Raw genomic sequence first — 23,687 nt, forward strand, 5'->3', positions numbered from 1 at the left:
TAAGTCTCCGGGACCAGATGAACTCCATCCAAGGGTATTAAAAGAACTGGCAAAAGTAATATCGGAGCCATTGGCAATCATATTTGAAAATTCCTGGAGAACAGGAGAGATCCCAGCAGACTGGAGGAGGGCAAACGTTGTCCCCATCTTCAAAAAGGGGAAAAAAGAGGATCCCAACAATTATCGTCCAGTTAGTCTGACATCAATTCTAGGAAAGATTCTGGAGCAAATCATTAAACAGAGAGTTTGTGAACATCTAGAAGGCAATGCCATAATCACAAAAAGTCAACATGGGTTTCAGAGAAACAAGTCATGCCAGACAAATCTAATCTCTTTCTTTGACAAAATTACCAGCTTGGTAGATGAAGGGAATGCTGTGGATATAGTATATCTTGATTTCAGTAAGGCCTTTGACAAGGTTTCCCATGACATTCTTGCAAACAAGCTTGTAAAATGTGGGCTAGACAAAGGAACTGTTACATGGATCTGTAATTGGTTGACCGGCCGAACCCAAAGGGTGCTCAACAATGGCTCCTTTTCATCCTGGAGAGAAGTGACCAGTGGGGTCCCACAGGGCTCTGTCCTGGGCCCAGTGCTATTCAACATCTTTATCAATGACCTGGATGACAGAATTGGGAGCATACTTATCAAATTTGCAGATGACACCAAATTAGGGGGAATAGCTAATACCCCAGAGGACAGGATCAAGATTCAAAATGACCTGAATAGACTAGAAAGCTGGGCCAAAGCTAACAAAATGAAATTCAACACAGACAAATGTAAGGTATTGCACTTAGGGCGGAAAAATAAAATGCACAGATATAGGATGGGTGACACCTGGCTGAATGAAACTACGTGTGAAAGGGATCTAGGAGTCCAAGTAGACCACAAGTTGAACATGAGTCAACAGTGTGATGCGGCAGCTAAAAAGGCCAATGCTATTTTAGGCTGCATCAATAGAAGTATAGTGTCTAGATCAAGAGAAGTAATAGTGCCACTGTATTCTGCTTTGGTCAGGCCCCACCTAGAATATTGTGTCCAGTTCTGGGCGCCACAATTCAGAAAGGACATTGAGAAACTGGAGCGTGTCCAAAGGAGGGCGACAAAAATGGTGAAGGGTCTGGAAACCATGCCCTATGAGGAACGACTTAGGGAGCTGGGGATGTTTAGCCTGGAGAAAAGAAGGTTAAGAGGTGATATGATAGCCCTGTTTAAATATTTGAAAGGATGTCATATTGAGGAGGGAGCAAGCTTGTTTTCTGCTGCTCCAGAGAACAGGACCCGGAACAATGGATGCAAGCTACAGGAAAAGAGATTCCACCTGAACATTAGGAGGAACTTCCTGACAGTAAGGGCTGTTCGACAGTGGAATGCACTTCCTCGGAAGGTGATAGAGTCTCCTTCCTTGGAGGTCTTTAAACAGAGGCTGGATGGCCATCTGTCAGGGATGCTTTGATTTGGATTTCCTGCATGGCAGGGGGTTGGACTGGATGGCCCTAGTGGTCTCTTCCAACTCTAAGATTCTATGATTCTATGATTCTATGTCCTCAAATACATGTTTACATTCTGTAAATAACTCTCTGAAATGATGCTCAGAAGCATACCACCTTCCCTTTGACTTTCTCATATTATTTTTATATGATCCCCCCCCCCCAAAAAAAAAGACTAGAAGCCATGGTGGTGCAGTGGTTAAATGCTTGTACTGCAGCCACTCACTCACAAACCATAAGGTTGTGAGTTCAATACCAGCCAGGGGCTCAGGCTTGACTCCGGCTTGCATCCTTCCGAGGTCGCTAAAATGAATACCCAGCTTATTGGGGGCAGTTAGCTTATAATTGTAAACTGCTTAGAGACTGCTTGGGTGCTACGAAGCGATATATAAATGAAGCTGCTATTGTTATTGCTATTCTGTTCATTCTGTTTGAATCATTATGTAATTAATATTTCAAGAATGGAGTGTGAGGACTATAGTGATGTAGTAAACTGTTCCCTGTTGTTTCATTTTAAATACAGTGGAGCCTTGCATTACATGGGGGATCCGTTCTGGACCCACCGACCCCACATAAGACAAATCCCGCGTAAGTTCGAGCTCCATTCAATTGAATGGGGCTTGTGCTTGTGGTGGCGCACTCACACAGTGGCCACACACTAATCACTTAATGGCGACGTGGCTTCCGTGTAAACAGGAAGCCATTTGTGGAGGGGGCTTACTATATAAGGTCTGATGAGGGGTACAAGTAGAAAAAGTGAGAACTGTATGTAAAGGTTTCCCATTTAGCTTTGCTTTACTTTTACTTTTTCTTTTTTTTTTTAGAGTTTTGCAAGAACATTTCTTTTCTTGAATAGTTTTTGCTTCCCCCTGTATTGCCATTCTGGAGAGAGAAACTCTGTTCTGAGTCTTGGTCCTTCAATCCAGGGTATGAATTATACCCCAGCCCTACATGCTGTTCTGGTGTCCCATGCAGTCTTCCATAGCACAAACAAAAATGATATGCACAAAAAGTGTTTCTCACAAAAACAGAGCAATAGTGCCTCCAGGACTGCAATTATCTTCTAAAACAAGCTATATGTCTATCTCCACAACTAGTTTATGCAAAAGAATTTATTTGCTCCATTTAGATTTATTACATCTAAAATACAAAAACAGTTGCTTGCTTTGTCAGAATACTTACTAAACTGTTTCTGAATGTAACTTGCACTGCAGCATGTTCACAGCCACAACATGTCCAATTGTTATATGGTAGGTTTGTGTTGTATCATGACTTGTTCTGTGACAGTGCATACTGACTTGCATTTTTGTTTTGTTTTTCTGTTATCCTTGCCTGTTTTCAGGGACATTCATACAACCACAGGTAAAATCAAGAGAGCTGTATTACAGTTCACTCCAGCAAGCTGGACCTATGTTCGCTGGTTTGATCCCAAATCTTCATTTCAAAGAGTGGCTGGAGTATATCTTTTCATGATTATCTGGCAGGTAAAAACAACAACAACAGAAAGCCACCAAACCAACTGTGTGACATAAAGCCCAGAGATCTCTGCTGATCTCTTTATCACATTTGACCAGGTAACATTATACCTGTTATGTTAATATACAGGTAATTGAGGAGAAATAATAAATTAGGGTAGGTGCTTGTTTTGTTGATTTATTCATTCATAGGGATTTGTACCCTATCCCTCACTTGGTTCCCAAAGTATCTTAAAGGAAAAACAACATTATAAAAATTTACAAATAATTTAAAGGACTGGCATCAAAATAGCAGAAATGAAATAAATACTGTACAAACTACTGTAACAGCATTCAACAGACCTAAAGTTAATTGTATTTAAAATTTGGGGAAAATACACTTCAGAATTTATATTTAAGTTAAAAAGTTTTTAAAAAGTCTTATAGCTGAATGTTTTCTTCTTTCTCCTTCTTTTTTAGTTGACTGAACTGAATACATTTTTCTTGAAACATATCTTTGTTTTCCATGCAAGTCATCCCCTAAGCTGGGGTAGGATTCTTTTCATTGGAATCATCACAGCACCCACTGTCAGGTAACTCTTGTTTCATAGTTTCATTTTCTTCACTGTAAATCTGCTTCTATCTAGAAGTGTTTAGGCTCCTTGATACATTTCTGGCTTTGACTGTTATTCAAAAAAAGCCTCTGTATAGTCCTTTTGGTTGTGATGATATAGGCTTGGTTCAGGTATTATGGTAAACCAGGGATGAGGCTACAGAGGCTTATTTGACCTCACAGGAGACCTTGGGGGGGCTGCATCCTTAGTCAAAAATTTTTAAAAAATTGTCCTCAAATAGCCTGAAATGCTCTCTGTTGCACAGTAGACATTTTCTCCATGTGAAAATGGAGTGGACCATTTTAGGTCCGGGAGAGGCCTTATTTTAACTGGGAGTTTCATCTTGGCTTTTGAGGGGAGGGGTGGGGGGTAGGGAAGATAGTTTAATTTGAGGTGGGCAGCATGCAGCCCACATTTGGTACCAAAAGGCTTTTTTCACCTTCTTAGGATATGCCCCACCTCAACTGCATTACTGAAATATGGCAGTAAAGTACTAAAAACCATTAAAGGAAGCAGAGAGTGTGTATTCTTAATAGATTTTCAGGGTTTTCTGCCAAATTCTGGCATTAGAACAGAAAAGGCCCATTAAAACAGTGAGCTCCTGCCTGCTTTAATTGATACAGTTGTGGCCTGCATGAAGCAGAAGGGGGCTAACACTGGCTCCTGGATGTGCAGAATTTGCCCACCCCTCCTTTAGAGCCTGCCCCCTTTCCCCTAGTTTGGGTATAACAAGAAACTGAATAATTTAAAGCTGGGAACAAAATATTCTCTGCATCATGTGCAGGTACACTTTTGCCATATTTTGGGGCTCCCCAGGTTTAGATCAAGGGGGAGACCATTTCTGAGCCAGAAAGTAAACAGGAAGTCACTTTCAATTCATTTTCTGATTATAAAATGGCCTCTGCTGGGCCTTAATCTGAGCAACCCAAAAAGTAGTAAAATTGCTTCCTCTCTAGATGGTGAAGTTTGCGTAACTGTTAAAAAAATCATCATCTTCTTCTTTTAAATAGAGATAGTTGAGGTTTCAAAAAGGGAGACCACATTTTCTATCCTGATCTAAGATAAAGCCTGTATTTACACTGTATTTTCTGCATTTTCACAAACCAAGATTATTATACCGATATGTTACCTGAATTTCCTTCCCACTTCCTTATTCTCTGTCAATCATGTCTACTATATAATTTAACAAATTTCAGTCGCTGGTTTAATAATATTATAGTAATTTGACAGTTAAATATTGCAAATAGAGCTGTTTGCTAATCCTTCAGGCAGTATTTTTTTCCTGCTTTTATTGGTTTTGTGATTGCCTGTCTTATTTTGTTAGAAGCCTTTACAGTGTTTAAATTGATTAATCACACCTCTTTCACATAAAATAGAACAGAGACCAAAAGAACCGTAGTTTTGTTAGTTGTAATTTAAATATGTAATTATCTGCTCCACTGAAGATTTTACCTTTCCTTTTTGTTGTTGTTGTTGTTGTTGTTCCAGACAATACTATGCGTACCTGACAGACACGCAGTGCAAACGGGTAGGAACTCAATGTTGGGTATTTGGGTAAGTTTTTTATGTGCTTGAAATTTGACTAAAAAAAACCTTTGCTTCTCCAGACTCCTGATTCAGAGCTCCCTAGGAATAAGACTTTTTTTTTTTTTTTTTTTTACAAAAAGTTACTACATTTATTATTTCCTTTCTACCTTCTATGTAACTCAAGGTAGAATAAATAGGAAGCCTAAACAAATATACTGGCCACTGCTAAACATACTTAATGGATTAACGGAAGGTTCATTCATCATATATATTCACACCATTGCTGATGAATAACAAATTTTGATGTATTTTTAACAGTACATCAAAGAGTACCATATGTGACCATTTCAGTAATATAGATACATTCATTTAAAGACTTTGTTCTAGCATATGCTTGAATAATATTTTTGTCACAATTTTCAGAGGTTTTATATGAGATAACACTGAAAATAATCAGTTAAACCAAGAAAAAGCAGTACAGATGTTTGAAAAACCAATGCATGACAGTCAGTTCTATAAAAGGGGATTTCCCCAACAAGAAACAAGGTGTTTTGGCAACTTGTCTTCCATCAAAGCTGGCTCCTTTCTATGTTGTTCCTCCCCCATTTTGCATACCATTTCTATCCAATATGAATAACTTCAAGAATTTTAACCATTTACCTTCCCCAAGACAAAATGGAATAGCAAGTTTACCTTATGTTTGCTAGCAACAAAAGGGAGTCTCTTCTTCAGTTTCTTTCCAACAACATCTTTTTGGTCTGTGGGTTCTTGCAATCGAGGAGCTTAGAAGGAAAGGTGTAGAAACAGTTACATCTTTGATGACTTTTAATTGGGGATGGAAATAAATTTGTATTAATTTTAATTAATTTATTCAATTTCAATGAATTTATCCAAGTGCAAGACACAAATCTTGCACTTTCCCATCATCAGGAAGACCCCCCCCCCAAATGTTACATATAAAATATATGTGTACTGTTCAAACTTTGCTTCTGAAAAAAAGAAAATATAAAAGTGCATACATTAATGAGACTGTGTAGAAAAGTGCACATATTGCTAAAACTTGTACAGATTTCCTTGTACAAATTAAGAACACAATCTCACAACCCAATAAACAAAAGGAAGAAAATGCAGGTGGTAGCTGGAGAAACATGGTAAAATTGGGATGGTCACGTTCCTCCAAACAGTTAATTGGTCTGTCTGTCTGTCTGTTTGTGTGTCTTCCTTCCTTCCTTCCTTCCTTCCTTCCTTCCTTTCTGTTTGATTTCCCCCTCCTTCTACAGCTCTGTTTTCTTTTGTAACTGCTGGAAAGCCCTATTCTTTTCCTTCTGGCTCTTACATCACTACACTGATGTATGAACTGCCCCCCTTATTTCTTGAACAGAATCCAGATTTCTGTTAAAAATTCTTCGTCTGAACATTCATAAAGTTGTTAATCCTCCACTGAATACTATTCTAGAATAAGTGGTTGGCTGCCTTCTAGAGCAGGCTTCTCAAACTTTGGCTCTGCAAGTATTTTTGACTTCAATTCCAAGAAGCCTCAGCTAGCTTGGTCACAGTGGTCAGGATTTCTGAAAGCTGAATCCAAGACAGTGGGCAGATCAAGGTTTGAGAACCACCATTCTGTGGATATATATGGTTAAGTTAAGGTGCCTCTTTCCTTTGATTCTCTGCTACTATGCTGAAACTTGCTTGGTTTTATTCCTGGCACTCTGGAGTGAGATTTTTTTTTCATAAGACAGGGTGAGGTTTTGGTGTGTGAAGAATCCAGCTTGGGCTGAGCTGGGTGACTGCCAGGCTGTTTCTTGCTTTCTGTCATTCTCTTGACCTTATTGTTTTCCAGAAATTGGAAAACTTAGGGTTTTTTTTCTTTCTGACTGTATGTCTTTTCCCCATTTGGACTACAACTGCCAGATACTGGATACTGTGGCTCAAAAAGAAACTTTGCTGACCTGTATTGTTTTCTCTGTCTATCTTTGTCTGTCTCTTTCTCTCTCTGCTGTTCCAAAATATAACAGTGGTAAGGAAACAAATAAAACACCAACACCCTTTACACGAAGACATTCAGATCATGAAGTTACAAAAATAGCATTGTTCAAATCAGCACAGTCTGCCCTTGTGGAGAAGGTCATGCTTAGCTAATAGGTGCTGAGGGACTTTTAAACTGCTTTGTTCCTTTGGAAAGTTTTAAAGAGACTAATTGAATCAGTTGACTTGGCCACAGTTAAGAACATTTGCTTGGTACATGTCAGATCCATCTTCACAATGTCTTAATGGCATTACAACAGCTAGCACCTGTTCCAGTTCTAGCTAAGCTCAAAACAAAAAAGACTGTATCAAAGCAGTAGGTCTGCTTTTCTGTCTCATAGATGTTTGAATAATATAATTGGTATTAAAATTAGATGGAATGGGGATAGATAATTCAGGGCTAACCCAAAACATTTTGATGTCAAAAAGCCCAATGATACTTCTCTCCCTCTAATTAATAGAACTTGGAAAAGTTAATTTTTTTTGGATGACAGCTCTTAACATGGTCATTTTCAAAAGGTAAATCAAGGAATAGGGATTCAAGCTTTACTGGATGGGATTACATTTTGAATGTAAGAGAACTAGCATTGGAGGCAGATAAGGAGAGGCAGGCACAGCTCCACCAGGCCCAGGCCCAGCAGTAGATGAAAGGCCCTCCCTCCATCTTGACTACTACCAACCTTGCCTTGAAAAGAGAGAAGGAGAGACAAGCAAAGATGTACCAGACCTAGCCCCAGAGTCAGATGAAGGGCCCTCCCTCCATCTTAACTGCTACCTTCCTGGCCTTGGAGAGAGAAAAGAACTGTCAGGATCTGCTGGACTTGATCTCATATCCCACTGCTATTCCCTTCTCCTTTGTGTCCTGTCCTGTTTTTTGAGATATACAACTGTATTGTTGCTGCAAAACTTCCTTCTGCAGTCCCTCTACCTTTTGTGAGGATTGCTTTTGAGGTCAGAGACCGAAGTAGGATGGCAGATGACACCATCTCACCTGCTAATCAAAATATTCCACTTTTTGTACCCTGCAAATCCATTATACTACTGTGGGACCTTGTTATCTGCTGGGGTTTGGTTCCAGGATCCACCGTGGATAACAAAATCAGTGAATGCTCAAGTCCCATTAAATGTAATGGCACATAGCCAAATGGCATCCCTTATATCAAATGGCTAAATCAAGGTTTGCTTTTTAGAATTTATACTTTTTTGGAATATTTTCAAGCTGTGGATGCTTGAATCCGTGGATAAAAAATCCGTGGATAAGTAGGGCCAGCTGTACCAGACATTTTGCCGTCCACCAACTGGACCAATAAACTGGTTACCTGGATTTCATTTGTCTTTTTACTTATTTTGTAATTGTATTTTGGTTTATTTAGACTGTATTGATGCAGAGGTTTTATTTTCAGTAGCTGGGAAGCTACTTTTAAAATGGACACAAAAAGTATATGAATATATTTAAATAAAATGACTACAGCAAACAGTAGTGAACATAATTTTTGTCACTGACAGTAAAGACTAAAACAAATGTGCAGCCAATACCAGGGCTATTTGTAAGTCATAGTTCTATTGGAATGAAAGAAAGACACAGAGATTTAAGTCCTGTTTTAGTCTTGAATAGAATAGAGCCATTGAAACAATTGGATTTACCTATGTGTTGCAAAGAGTCTGCTCTAATTTTGACTAACCAACGGGATTCCAGCCAGAATGAGATGTTTTTGAAATTCATACTATGATTCTGTGAGGGTTGGCTTCCCAGAACTCAGCTTTAAATTTAAGTTTTAAATTTTAAAAAAATTAAATTTAAAAGTTTTTAAAATTTCAGCTGCTGTGTTTTTTTAGTGACTTCAGAAATTAGAGGGATAGATTACTGTATATACTCATGTATAAGTCTAGAAATTTTAGTCAAAAAAGTGACACCAAAAACCTGAGTCGACTTATCCATGGGTCAATATAGTATTGTACTTTTATTTATACAGTGGACCCTTGTTATACGCTGGGGTTTGGTTCCAAGATCCCCCGTGTATAACAAAATCTGTGTATGCTCAAGTCCCATTAAATATAATGACATAGCACAATTGTGTCCCTTATAAAAAATGGAAAATCAAGGTAAATTTATACTTTTTTGGAACATTTTGAAACCGTGTATGCTTGAATCCGTGTATAAAAAATCCGTGTATAAGAAGGCCCGACTGTATAAAAAGAAACAATTCCCTGGTGAAAAGCAAGAGAGTAATCTGTCCTAGAAGCACTGACTTCCCTCTATTCTCTCATCAATCCAGCTTTTAATAAGAGCACAAACAGTGATGTCCCCTGGTATTTTGTAAGTTCTTGGCATTGTTTTCCTTTGCTTCATCCTTTACATCCTTTGTTACATGGCACTAAATTTTACCCTCAACTTATCCACGAATCATATCAAAATCCATAATTATGGTTCCAAAACCTGCCCTCGACTTATACACTGGTGCCTCGGGTTACGAAATTAATTCGTTCCGCCATTCCTTTCGTAACCCGAAAATTTCGTAACCCGAAACACTTTTTCCATTGAAAATAACTAATGCGTTCTATGACCTCAGACTGAACCTGCAAGTCAAAACAAAGTTACAATAGAGGCCTATTAAGCTAAGTACCCTACAATACAATGTAATACAAAGTTGCCTGAGGCACTAAAGAGCTTAAGAATGACTTGCAGGTCCATTCTAAAGGTTTCTAAAGGATAAAGAAAAAAAGTTTTTTTCTTACCTTTGCTGGTCCTGGCATCTCAGAGTGAGGCAGGAGGAGGAGGGGGGGCAGCCAAAACACCCAAATTTAAACCCAGACAACCAATTCAACCAATTTAACCAATTCAACCAATTTAACCAATTCAACCAATTTAACAAAGTTAACCATTTTAACAACAATTTTTTTTTTAATTTGGTGGTTTTTTTAAGGGTCATCAGCACCTTTGCCCTTCTTGGATGACGGTTCTCCCTCTTTTGTGAAGAACTGGTCCAAGGATGTCTGCTTTTGCCGGGCCTTAAGCAGGTTCCTAAAATGGCTAAGGCAGACATTATTATAATGTGCAATGGCATGGCTGGTGAACACCTTCTCAGGGTGATGCTTCTCAACATAAGAAGACACATTGTGGAATTGCCGCAAAATGTCTTTCATTTCTGCCGTTGGCAAAAATGCCCCCGCCGCCTCCTCCTCCTGGCCCCTGTCAAAATGGAGCACGTCCTCATCCACGGCCGAGTGTTGCATGGCCGCCAAGGCCTTGAGGTCCTCTGTTGTGAGGTCCTCACTGTGCTCCTCAATGAGTTCCTCCACGTCCTCGTCGTCCACGTCAAGTCCCAGGGACCTTGCGATGGAGACAATCTCAGTCACCTCTTCTTCACCTGGCTCAGCACCCTCGGTCTGTGACCCTTCCAAGGAAGAAGCATCAGGCCACAGCTTCCTCCACGCAGCAATCAGGTTGTGCCTGGTGATCTCCTGCCAGGCCAAGTCCACCATCTTCAAGCACACGACGATATCGAAATGCTGCTTCCAGAACTCTCGCAGGGTCAGCTGTGTGCTCTCCGTTACATCAAAACACCGCTTGAAGAGGTGCTTGGTGTAGATCTTTTTGAAGTTGGCAATGACCTGCTGGTCCATGGGTTGCAAGAGGGAGGTCGTGTTGGGCGGCAGAAACTGGACCTTGATGAAGGAGAACTCAGCAAGGATGTCCTTTTCCAGGCCAGGCGGGTGCGCAGGAGCATTGTCCAAGAGGAGGAGGCACTTCAAGGGCAAATCCTCTTCCTCCAGGTACCGCTTCACAGTCGGGGCGAAGACACTGTTGATCCACTCCACGAAAAGGAGGCGTGTGACCCATGCGCGGCCATTGGAACGCCACATCACTGGCAACCTGTCCTTTTGAATGTTGTGTGCCTTGAAGGCCCTTGGATTTTCTGAGTGGTAGACCAACAGGGGCTTGATCTTACAGTCCCCGCTGGCATTCGCACACAACGCAAGTGTGAAGCGGTCCTTCATAGGCTTGTGGCCTGGCAATCTCCTCTCCTCCTGGGTGATGTAGGTGCGGCGAGGCATCTTCTTCCAGAAGAGGCCCGTCTCGTCGCAATTGAACACTTGCTGCGGGACGTAGCCTTCCTCCTCCATCATGGTCTTGAACTTGATGACAAATGCTTCGGCAGCCTGGTGGTCTGCGCTGGACGCCTCGCCGTGACGGACAACAGAGTGGATCCCGGTCCTCCTTTTGAACCTTTCAAACCAGCCACGTGAGGCTTTGAATTCCGGGGTGGCTGGCTCCTCCTGGGAAGAAGTTCCTTCGCCTGCCTCCTTGCTGGCCAGGTCTTCAAAAATGGTGGTGGCCTTCTCACAGATGACCGAGGTGGTCACAGTGTCCCCGGCTCGCTCCTTTTCTTTAATCCAGAGGAGCAGCAGGCGCTCCATCTCCTCGTGCTTTGGTGTCCTCTGCTTGGCAATCGTAGTCACGCCTTTCGCAGGAGCCACAACGCCTCTGATGGCCTCCTTCTGCTTGAGGACAGTGCCAATTGTCGAAGGGTTTCTTCCATACTCCTTGGCAATGTCCACCAAGCGCACGCCCCTCTCATGCTTGGCGATGATTTCCCTCTTGTCCTCCAAGGACAAGGGAGCCCTCTTCTTTTTGTCACCGCCGCTTTTATCTGTGGCTTTCTTGGGAGCCATAGCTCAAGCCTAAAAAGGACAAAAGGCACAGACACTGAGCAAAAGCCACAATTGGAAACCACCCCCACCCCCATGGTGTGTGTCTTAAGATGTTTGCAATAGAATCAGTACTTCTATTATTTGACTTATATAACCAGGGGTTGGTTCTACTACTCATCTATAACAAACACCACTTATCATTTTGTTTCCAATTCTCACTCTCCATTTCATGGCTACTGAGAATGCTCAGTTCTCATTCCCCTATTTTGTATGGGAAGCATTGCCCCTCTAGTTGTTGTTTTAAACTTTTGTATTTTTGCGAACCTTGGGTTTGCTGCAAAGCATGCTAATACTTTTCTCTTGTGACCTCATTTTGGCTACAATTCTAGTAGCATTACCCATCAGAATTTGGAGTAATGACAGTGTGCACAAGTATAATATTTGGTCCTATTACTGCCCTTTTTATTACTAGAATTAACATGTATCTTTATACATGAGTGAGTAGGATTTCACTGCCTTCTCAGCCAGAGGCTGTCATGGTAATATACAACTAGTCCGTTCTTCTCAGAGCATTTCCAAACATTTTCAATATGCTTTTTTATGTTGCCATTTCTTTATGAATATTGTACATTAATAATAGAAATGAATATTTTGATCAGTACAGATTTCATATTTGCATTACAAAGCAATTTTTACCAAGATGTTCATGGAATCCTAGAGTTGGAAGAGACTTCAAGGGCCATCCAGTTCAATCCATTGGGGATCATCCATAAACTATCCTGTTAGGGAAAAGAGATCAGAGTTATAAAAAAGTTATGTGGACAGGGATAAAATCTTGGTTAAAAGTGGAGGGTGGGCCAGGGCAAAGTATCCAAGATATAGATGTGGTATCTGAAAGTGAACTCCTTTTAAAATGGCCACCAAGATTTGCTTTTCCATCCCTAACATGAGAAATATAATGGCTGGAATCTTGTTGAAGCACTATGCTAACTTAAAAATAATTGCATAAGCAATTGCGTTTCCTCAAAGGGTGTGTAAGTGTGATCCTTAGAGTAGCTGGTTATTCTGCAAGGGTACATGTGGCCCTCTCTTTTTTGACTCAGTGGATGGGGAGCTAATGGCCCTGTGCGCAGCGGGTGAGGTCAAGACTTTGGACATACTTTATACAATCAGTTGTGTAACTGTAGGGTCCCATGTCTAAACATGCATTACTGTATGTTTGCACAATGCTAAAAATGTCTATAAAAGTTACTTGATCTACAAGTTACTTCACCAAATCTTAAAGAAAAACAGAATTAAGTATGCTCTGTGTTCAGTAAAAACCACATTCCTTTTGTTATTCCTTCAGAGTTATTGGTTTCCTTGAAGCTATTGTATGCATCAAGTTTGGGCAGGACCTCTTCTCCAAAACCCAAATATTATATGTTGTGTTATGGCTCCTTTGTGTGGTAAGTGGATTTTTCTCTTATTTTACTGATCTTGAAGGTGTTGCCTTCGAATGCTATATCAAATAATGATAACATAATACTTCCGGGCAGTTGCAGTCTCCCTTAAATGTAAACCAGTAATGTAAGCAGCTGCAAATTACTCAAGCTTGTATATGTTTGCACTGTTAAATTCTTCCCTAGCTGCCTTGTCTTTCTCACCTCCATTGGCCAAGATAGTTAACTAGCATTGTAGTAACTAGCTTTTGCCTAAATTCATGCTAGTAATAAACTAACTAAAATGGCATAGTAGATTTTCGCATCATTATTATAAGAATTTGACTGAAACTGTAGAAGGCAAGTATTATATTAAAAGACATGGTTTTCTTTTTCTTTTATGTTATAAAGAATGCATCTTTTTAAATTTCTGGTACCTGCTGTCAGATTTCCCTAATTTGGCATCCTCCACATGTGTTGGACCACAGCTCCTATCTTCCACTGACTAACCATTGGATGGTTGAAATATTGTAGTCAGACAACGTCCCTAGCTGGCTGCTTTCTATTGTGCCTATACAGTGGGTCCTTGCCTTACGCGGGGATCCGTTCCGGATCCCTCCGCGTAAGGCGATTTCCGCCTATGCTCAAGCCCCATTGGAAACAATGGGTCTCGTGCATGGTGGCACAACGGGCGCGCACGCCCATTCAATTGAATGGGACACGCCGCCCTGCGCGCGCCCCGCGGCTTGAGCGCGTATGCTCAAGCCGCGTAAAGCACGCCCGCGTATGACGCGGCTGCGCTGTATTATCCAAAGACACATTGCAAGATCTATTGCTCAAACACATAATTAAGCAATAGATTGATTAATATTCTAATATACTAAACGTTATATGATTAACTTTTTTTTAAAAAAGGTAATAGTTCTGCTGCTGACATATTTTATTTTAAGAGCTGTATATCCTGCAGTTTAAAATCTTTTACACAGTGGCTTAGACAAAGCTGTTAATAACAAGTAGCAATAATTAAAATACAGGTTAAAACTACATAAATGTATAGAACATTCCTTGATGTGTTATAAAATATTTCCCCAGTTGTTGTTCAAATGCAGATTGTACCATTTGTGGTTGCACAAGGTGTGATGTTTGTTGGCAGGAGAGCACTGAGCATTGTGAAATCCATTGGGAGGCAAGCAAAGACTGAGACTTGTTCATTTATGGTTAGCAGAAGTTTTAAAATAATATGGTATGATCCTCACATCTATGGGACTGGTATCTGCAGTTTCACTTACCCATATCTGAAAAATATGTTCTCTTAGCATATCCCTCATTCTCCAGCACTGTTCTATGATATGTTTTGAGTGGGCATTGGCCATAGAGTCATTCTGGAGGACCTAAAAATGCCTAGAGAGGTGTTCTTTCTAGGAATCTCTAGGTTTTCCAGTGTGACTCTACAGTCAACTTTCTCCAGAGGTCATTCATTTTAATAGGTTTTGCTATGGTTTCACATTTCAGCACTATGTCCCATGGATATGGGGCTCATAGTGTACCTTCTCCACTGGAAGGTGGGATCTTGCTTTATTGCCCCACTGCAGATGTCATGCATCTTCCAACCCTGTATCAGGCTTTTGCAAAGAAGTAGTATTTTGAGTGGTTCCCCATTTCATGGAAGCCTTCCCATGTACTCCCCCATAGGTATCAGAGCATAGATGCTCAGCTTGTCCAGAAGTAGGGAGGGACAGTTCAAAGTCTCAGAGGTGGAAAATCCAGCTGGCTTTCCCCCCACTCGTCATCCATCTGTACAACTGTTCATGTGGATTGCAGCATCTAAGAAGGTCTCCTGAGTCAACTCAAAGCATTTGTTACTGCCAATGTAAAATCTAACTGCAGAATTTGTTGCTTAGTGCAGAGATTTTAAAAAATCAATTTGCCAAGTAGACATGTTTTGAATTGCACTGTAACAGATTCAGTGTCATAAGCAAAGTGTGTTTGAACAAGGACTGATAAGTGAGAAAGCTTTTTCCTGAACAGTCTTATATCTACATGCTTATTTATATACTGCATAGTTAATCTGGGAAGAGAGTTTGTGGTTTGAAAGAGAATTCTCAGTCAACTCACCAGACTGAGTTGTTATGCTTTTTAGTGTAGCCAAGTCAGTGAAAATGGTATAAAACATGCATATTTTATTTTATTTTTATTTATTTCCTGTCCTTGCCCCAAAACTGGGACTCAAAGCGGCTTACAAGATTAAAAACAGTACAATTAAAAACATAGAAAAGTGTTATATTACATATTTAGAGTGGAGATAGGCCCTACATCTGTCCTATTTTTCTTGTCATTGTTCTCTTCCATTGCCTATACAGTGTATAGTAAGCCAGTGTATTTCTGAAAAATGTACAGTGTATTGCTGACAAATTATGTATAAATCAAGTAAATAAAAACAGCTGTGGATTTTAATATACCCCTTTTTCTGTTTCTAATGTTTAGGCTGTTACTACTTTCCTGTGTTTATATGGAATGGTTTGGTATGCAGAACACTATGGACAACGAGAAAAGGTAATGTCTAGGGTAAATAGTAAAGCAATTTGTACATAAATTGTCCTGCCACATTTGCAGCTTTGACTTTTGTGGCTTTGATTGTTCATGGATTTGATTCATATGTTCTCTCTAGGAATCTCTAGTTCCTGTAGCGCAACTCTATGGTCAATATCCACCAGAAGTTGCAACAGAGAAAAGACTTCAGGTCCTCCAGTGAAATTCTGTAGTCAGCTTTTGACAGATGTTGACCATAAAGTTGCACTGAAGAAATGAGAAAATTCTAGAGAGTATTTCACTCGGGTAAATAAAGTGGGTTTTTATTTGCATTTTTCTACTTTCACAATGGTCCTGCCCCTCTAACCCCTGTGAATGTGTAGGGCCCACTGTATTTCAGGCTCCAGAATGTAAAACATGGAGATTTCAATGAGGAGTAAGGGGTCAGGATCCTCAGTGAGATTTAATGCTCCCTAAGATAATTCAGAATTTAGTGAAGTTTCTTTCTTGGGTTAGAGTCCCTAGAATCTCCCATATCAACATAGCCACTGGCTAACAGGTCTCATAAAATGAACTCAAGTCAAGCAACCCTTTTTATAGTTGTATAAATCAACAAGTATAGCTTGCATACGTACCAGCATGGTGTAGTGGTTTGAGTGTTGGGCTACAACTCGGAATCCCTGGTCAGCCATGGAAATGCACTGGGAGACCTTGGGCAAATCATACTCTAAGCCTCAGAGGAAGGTAAAGGCAAACCCCTCTCAACAAATTTTGGCAAGAAAACTCCTTGATAGGTTTGGCTTAGAGTCACCATACGTTGAATTTAACTTGAAGGCACACAACAACAATAGCTTGCATAACTAGCTACACCCACTGAAGTTACCTCTTCTACACAGCAATTAAAGATACAGTAGCTCTGTCCTAGAGGAAGTTTTTGGCTTACTCAAATAACAGCCTTTGTGTTCTTAATTGTAGAACAATTGGATTGGTTGGGTCTCTGTGTTTTTTGTGGCTTTGAAACACACTTCCAGCTCCTTAAAATATTACCCTCCTTTCCATGTTCATTTAACATGATAATTTTTGTAGTCTGTCAGTGTGTGATGCCCTGTAGAGTGTGCATGCCCTGCCACCCAGAATTTGGAAATGATTCTATTACATGCCTGTAGAGATTTTCCTGAATGCCATGAAGACATGGGAAAATCATTTGGTGTGTGATAATTCCATCTAAGCTTGAGGCTTAAGTATTTTTGAATTACATAGTCATAGTTACCCTAGTTTTGCAAAATAGAGCTGGAAAGTAATAATTCATGTCCCTGAACTTGGGTGGACGGACAAATGGGAATTCAAGATGATAGTGAAAGGTTTGCATTGCATAACAAAGCATGTGGGAAATGATTTAGCCTTGTTATTAGGGTTTCTTTCTTCTCACCTATTAGACCTCCATAATCCAAATGTGTGGAGAAGCCTTCATTGTGTGTTGAATTTTGTCAGTTGTCACTATAGTTTTAAAACTGAAAGCTTTGAAAGAAACTGGAAACATGGAGCATATATCACAAAGATGGCACTCTCCAGTGATGAATCTCTTTGCCTCCACAGACTTTGTCAGAAAGTGAGGACAGCTCATATATCGCAGATGCTTCTTGGCTTAACTCTAAGTTTACTAGAGGTAATGGTGCCTTATATGATGTATTCTGTCTCCCCACCCTTTTTTTGTCAGTCACAGTAAAACCCTTCTGTCTTTCATCAACTATGCCCCCCAGCCAAATAGTCATAGAACAATGTGTGTTTTTGTTGTGCACAAGTTATTTTCCTTTTTCCCAGCCCAGAGCTTTGAAAAGATACTTTTGGGACTACAACTCCTAGAACCTGAGCCAACATGGTGACTTATCCATGCTGATTGCAAGGTGATGGGTGGTTTAATGCAAAAATCATTTTTTCTCAGTTTTGTAAGTCCCATCCCCAGGTTGTTGAGCTATCTAGGCTGAATTCTCATGTTACCTTTGTTCACTTCTGTCCTACATAACAGTACACAACAAAACTTTCTGTTTTGAGACCTCTGGGGGTATTGAAACAAATCCTAGGAGGCATTCTCAGATTCCTGGTTAGTCCTTCCATCAGCAGCCCTACCATCTAACATGGCAGAGGCTACTGGAAGGATAGTATATTGTGACCCCATGGGGTTAGGGGGAAAGTGTTCCATAGGTATACCTTCTAAAACATTTAGGCTACTAGGACTTGCACACAGATATTGCTTCATCCTACTTGCCCCTTTCCCATAGTGTACCGTAATAGGGTCTTAGGAGACAGTTTTGCCACATTTATACTACTGAGAAAAATTGTTCTGGCCAGGCATTTTCTGAGACTGTGAAAAAGCCTCAGTGCCGAGCACTGTTCCATCCATGGAAGATATTCCCTCTTATTGGGAGCATATTTTCTCTACATAAACTTCCTGTCTGTCTGCTGAAATAAGCCTGCTTTTAAATTCCTGGGCTTATCTGCAAGCTTAATTAACCAAAGAAGGTATTTATGAATGGAGCTAACTAGCACTCCTTCCAGTTTTGTCAGACAGTGTGATGTGGTCAGTAAGGGCTCAAATTCCTTCAAGAGCACTTGGTTCTTTGCAGCATTTTCCCTGGCTTTGGGTTAAGTAGCTTTTTCAGCCAGGAGACCAACAGGCGCAGGTGTTGTGCAGTGGTCATGGGGACTTCACAGCCACAGACAAGAGTAAGCATCAGCATAGGCCATGCTCCAGAAATGTAAGGGCATCTGCTTTCTACCAGCCAAACAAGACCCTTTAAGCCTGGTTTGTATGTTGTAAGCCATCATGAGGACAGAAAAGCATTATTGCCATTCCTCCATTCTCTATTGAGTAACATTTCTAGAATGTGGTTTTGTTTCTGTGTGATAAACATGAGATTGTCATACTGTATAATGACGTGGGGTCTAAATTACAAATCTTCTCTAATGCACTGATAACTCCCTCTGTTGAATATTATGTTATGATGTTAACTGAGAACCGAAGAACTGCTTCAAAAGACCAATTAGATTAGAGGATCCAGACTCCTACCAATCCCTGACATCAGTTCCTTGAAGTTAAAAATCAGAATTTTTTTCCCAATAGAAAATGGTCCTCTTCTGAGCATCATGAGTGACACTTGCATCTCACAAGTGACTTTGACATTTCTGTTTAAAATTGTCTACTCTTCCTTTCCACCTCTCTTTATGTTAGCTCTCTGTATCCTTGCTTGCCCATTGTATGTGATCTTAATTAACCTTCTAAATTTGAACTATAGGGTTTAACTTGAAGGCTTTCTGAGCCCAAGGAGCAACTGTCTCTCATGAGCCTTGTTGATGTGTGTAGCCTTGCTGCTTCATGTGCAGGCATAATCTTGTGGAAGGATTCATAGGCAGAAGGTGCTGGGCATTGACAACAAATCTCAGCTGGCTGTAGCCCATCCAGATTTGACACTTGCCTGAAGTAGACAGGATAAAACTGTGAAGCATTAGCAAATAGGTGCAATCTTGGGCTGGCAGTGCCTTTACTGCACAGTGTTCCATATGTTAATCCCTGCTTGGGTGGGCAAATTATGCCAATGTGGTTCCCAACTTCACAGTATGTGCAAGCTTTTTAAAAATACCTAAGATTCCACTGCTCAACTTAGAAGAATGGGAAAGCTGGCTCCAGTTTCTAGGACTGACAGGTCCAAAACACACTGCAGAAATGATATAGTTTGAGACTGATTTAACTGCTCTGGCTCAGTGCTAGGGAATCCTGGGAATTGTACTTTATTGTAGCAATAGAGCTCCCTGACAGAGAAGGCTAAATGTCTCACAAAATTACAGTTCCCAGAATTCCCTAGCATTGACCCAGGGTAGATAAAGCAGTGTCAAACTGGATTCTTTTTGCAGTGTGTTTTGGGCCTAAGTCAAAAGTCTCTTCTGCCTGCTTTTTGCTCAGCCTCCCCCCTCCCCTGCAACACTGGCTGTGTTCTCTTCATTCACATGTGCATTGCTCTTTACTTCATCCCTCATCTTCTATGACCTTCAAATTTTCTATATATGGCTAATTTTCTCAAGATCTGAGGGGCAAGTAAGCAGATCAAGCTTGGATTTTCCCTTAATAAACTCTAGACTGCCTTGCAAATCCATGAATGTCTACCTTCCCCACACCCCACCTGCTGCCCCAGACTCCAGAGCCCTGCTCCATTTTAAGCATCTAATATCTATTATTTTAAGCCCCACATTATCTATTACTTTACTATTATAAGGAGTGAGGATAGGTCTGAGACAAATAGTTATTATTACAGTGTTATTAAACAGTGTAATAATTTGGGAGGGGAGGACAGTTGGTAGTTAAACAACTAGATGGTGTGCTGGTTTCAACTAAATTAGATTGATTCAGATTAATAAATTCAGGAATTACTTTTGTGAAAAATAAGTTTTTTAAATAAATGACTCACATATGTGTCTATGAATTGTTTGTTAGGAATGGAAGAGAGTCCACCCAAACACACCAGCAACAATGAGAACCATTCATCTAGGAGGAGGAATCGTCATTCAAAAACAAAAGTAACCAATGGGATTGGCAGAAAATAGAGAGAGAGGGAGAGAGAGAGAAAGAAAGAGAGAAAAAATGATGAGACAGACAGTCAGTTTCTAGATTTGTTCAGGAAGTGTGCCTGAGAGCAAAGAAATGAAACTGGGTCTGGTTCTGCATTCCTTGCTTGAAGGTCAAGTAGAGAAGAGGAGGAGATGGAGGGAGACCATATCTTCAGCAACCAGAGGCCTTGGAGCTTGTTAAGATGGAGCTCATCTGTGCATTGCAAATCATTAGCTGCTGTCACTTGCCAATCGCTGGCTTCAAGCTAACCTCTTCTGCACTTCACACTCAGACCAATAGTCCTATCTAATGGCAAAACAGTTACTCCCTTCTGAGGGGTTCGCGTGCTAATCTTTGTTCAAGTAGTTTGAAAGTCTTCTTGAAGGGCTCTAGTTGAGAAGAATAACCAAAAGTCAGTCAGCAATCAGTTGATTTTGTATTGTTATACATTTTTTTGTTTTGCCTTTTTGTTTGTTCATGTTGGTTAACAGATTTTGTTGGAGGATTGAAAGATACTCTGCCTTTCTTCTTGAACTAACAAAACTTTCCTGCTTGTTAGGAAAGCAACACTCCCAGATTTCAGTCAGCAGGGTGCCAAGGGTTAGAATTTGTATTCCTAATTCTGTCACACACACACACACACACACACACACACACACACCTCTACCTCTATATGTATGTATATTTCTAACATTTGTACCTATCTCAGATATTAATGCAGTTCTGTTCCACGGCCAGGGTAGTGCCGGAATGTATTGGAAGAGCCATAGACCCAGCCTCAAACACATGTTCCTTCTTTTTGTTCCTTTTCTGTCAGTTGGAGTATGGGTCCTATACATTTATCATCACTGCAGATATACCATAATATTCAAACAGGTTTTTCTTGATACATCTGAATCCCACTTGCAAGTAAATATCCTGCTTTTAATGTAGAATTGATTCTTACAGGTTTGCCAGCCTGATATCATGGCCTGTCCAAGACAGAGCTATGCTAGTTCACTTTGTTTTGGCCACTTCTTATAGGCTCAATCCACTTTTTTCCCCTCCTGGGGTCAGTTTTGCAGAAAGCGTCAATAGTTTTATGTTTAGGTGGTGCGTTTGTTAAAAAGATATTATGAAATAAGCTTTTTGATTACAAAACAGAGTCATTTCCAGGAAAGAAAACTGTTATAACTAAATTCCAAGGTTGAGCTATCAGACATTTTTACCTAGATTTTGTTTTCTGTCTTTAGTTGGTTGATTTTTGTGTGTGCCAACTAGGTTGTTGGGCTGTTACTCCTGAAAATTTGGCAGAGCTGACAGGTTAAGTTAGAATCCACATCCTTACCATCGTGCTTCAACTGGGAAGGGGTGTTTGCTGTGATAGAACATAATATGCACCGCAAGATCTGAAATATTGTAAAAACTTCAGCATATAAGTGAAGGGGCTGTAAATAGAAAAAAGACCCCCATAATCCATGTTGTTTTATGTGCTGCAGAGGATCAACTTTTTGAATGCAATCACAATGCAGCAGCTAATCCATGAAAACTCTGTTTTGCTTTTACGTCACAAGTGTATAACCTCCTGCACCCAAAGCTGCTATATCCAAATGTGCTAAATGATACAAGGTGGAGGAAATCTATGTGTTTGGAGCATATTTTTTCCCAACAAATACTGGTTTTTCATTCATATTCTGAAAGTTGTGAACTGATAATGTCTGTGTGTTCTTGGCAAGTTGCATAATTCTTGAATATATTTTTCACTTTTCAGTTCGTTCAGTCTTAGAATTCTTTATCATTTGCTTTAAAAAAAACCTGTTTTTGTTTCAAGACCAAAGCCAGAAGATTTTAAGGTTCTTGAGAAAGTTTCCATATAATTTGTTTTAGTGTTTATTAATTATTTAGTATAATTAATAACAATTTCTTTGAAGGAGCCTGCCCTATTCTATTAAAGATTCTGATAAAGTACCTGTTTGCCTGGTTAAAGATGCAGTCTACAGTGCAGTTTCATATCTAAAGGCAATTTTTGTCAACTGAAATGAGCACATGTATGCACCGCTTTTTGTACATTGGGTTGATTTTGCCTATATCAAAAACAGAGTGTGTACATGCTGATCTTTTATAAAATCAGAACTGGTGTGCACACGATTCTTTTTATGTGCACTTGAGATCCAGACCTGTGTGAATTTCATTATTTTTAATAAAGGATGATAAAGTATGACCGTGTGAGAATGAGCTCAGAAGATGAGCATTCCTTAACTAAACTATATAGAAACAAAGGAAATGTATCTGGCCACCATTTCAAACATAAATTATACAAAATCATTAACTATTGTATGAACTTTGGGCATTTTCTGCAGAACTGTCAGGTTTTCATCTCTCAAGGCAGTATATACTGTCTGGTTTCATATTCCAATTGCAGGGTGATATATTTGCTCTATATTTTCCATGGATGTGAGGTCCAGTCCAAGCCAGACAAAACAAGAAAACCGGGATTTATCAAGTCTAGGTATGCAGTGGAGTCAGACTTGAGAGTTTTGTCCCCCAACTAGTGAGATCTGTGTGCGAGCTGTGATACTGTCACCCTGGTACTCATAATTTTTAGGGGTACACATTTGCTCTCATTTATGTTTTTAAACTTGCATTCTTTTTTGCCTTTTTCATGACCCTTTATTTCACTTTTCCCTATTTTTTTACTTGTGTACACTCCAAGTTTTGCTGGTTGCTTTCTTACATTAATCATTTACAGCATGTTTATTGAAGAAGTGATTGACCTGGTTCCTCCGGAGACTGCCATATCAGTCTTTGATGGGGGGGGGGAGGCATTAACCTGCTATTCCATAGCATGAACAGTGGTGAACAGGTGGTAACACTGGAGGGAAAGGGCTCAGATGCAAAAGGATTGATTATAGTTGACTACATTTTTAAATTAAGAATTAAGGTCAAGAAGGATACAAAACAGGGATGGAAAAAATCTAGCCACCCAAAACATACCTATTGCCAGCTACCAGTATTAAACCTGGGTATACCTGGGTATACACTGTTATGTATAAAACACAGTGTCTAATGCGTATATGGAATTTGGTTTCAGCTGTGCTTTTGGTTATTTGCCTGTGAAAAATAAAGTCATGAATGCCTGGGATTAATTTGGTGTTTCTTTTGTTCATGCTTTGATATTAAAGACAAAATACAAAGACATCAGCACGTAACGGGCAATGCTGTGTGAATAGGCATTGTTCCTGCAGAGGTAAAGTTGAATCAATTGCACAGTTGGATTCTCTTCTACCAACTCCATTTTGGCCACTATAAAAATCCCTCACTTTATTTCTAGCTGATGAAATGACTTCTCAGGAACACTTCATCTTTTGTAACACTTGAATATTATGTTGCTATTA

The 23,687-nt window shown here is 40.0% G+C and overlaps 1 protein-coding gene across 1 annotated transcript in view; it reads left to right on the plus strand.

The window, feature by feature from the left end:
- PTDSS1 (phosphatidylserine synthase 1) overlaps positions 1 to 23,434 on the plus strand; it is a 49,243-nt gene extending 25,809 nt beyond the window's left edge. Inside the window, exons 7-13 of the mRNA XM_089517680.1 lie at positions 2,833 to 2,974; positions 3,425 to 3,537; positions 5,047 to 5,112; positions 13,112 to 13,211; positions 15,669 to 15,737; positions 17,310 to 17,379; positions 20,200 to 23,434. Of these exons, the coding sequence (XP_089373806.1) occupies positions 2,833 to 2,974; positions 3,425 to 3,537; positions 5,047 to 5,112; positions 13,112 to 13,211; positions 15,669 to 15,737; positions 17,310 to 17,379; positions 20,200 to 20,309 (670 nt within the window). The 3' untranslated portion in view covers positions 20,310 to 23,434. The remainder of the gene's footprint in view (positions 1 to 2,832; positions 2,975 to 3,424; positions 3,538 to 5,046; positions 5,113 to 13,111; positions 13,212 to 15,668; positions 15,738 to 17,309; positions 17,380 to 20,199) is intronic.
- The last annotated feature ends 253 nt before the right edge of the window (positions 23,435 to 23,687 follow it).

The sequence above is a fragment of the Sceloporus occidentalis genome, unplaced genomic scaffold (genome assembly GCF_023333645.1).
Source record: "Sceloporus occidentalis isolate IW3139 unplaced genomic scaffold, rSceOcc1.0.p SCAF_3, whole genome shotgun sequence".
NCBI lineage: Eukaryota > Metazoa > Chordata > Lepidosauria > Squamata > Phrynosomatidae > Sceloporus > Sceloporus occidentalis.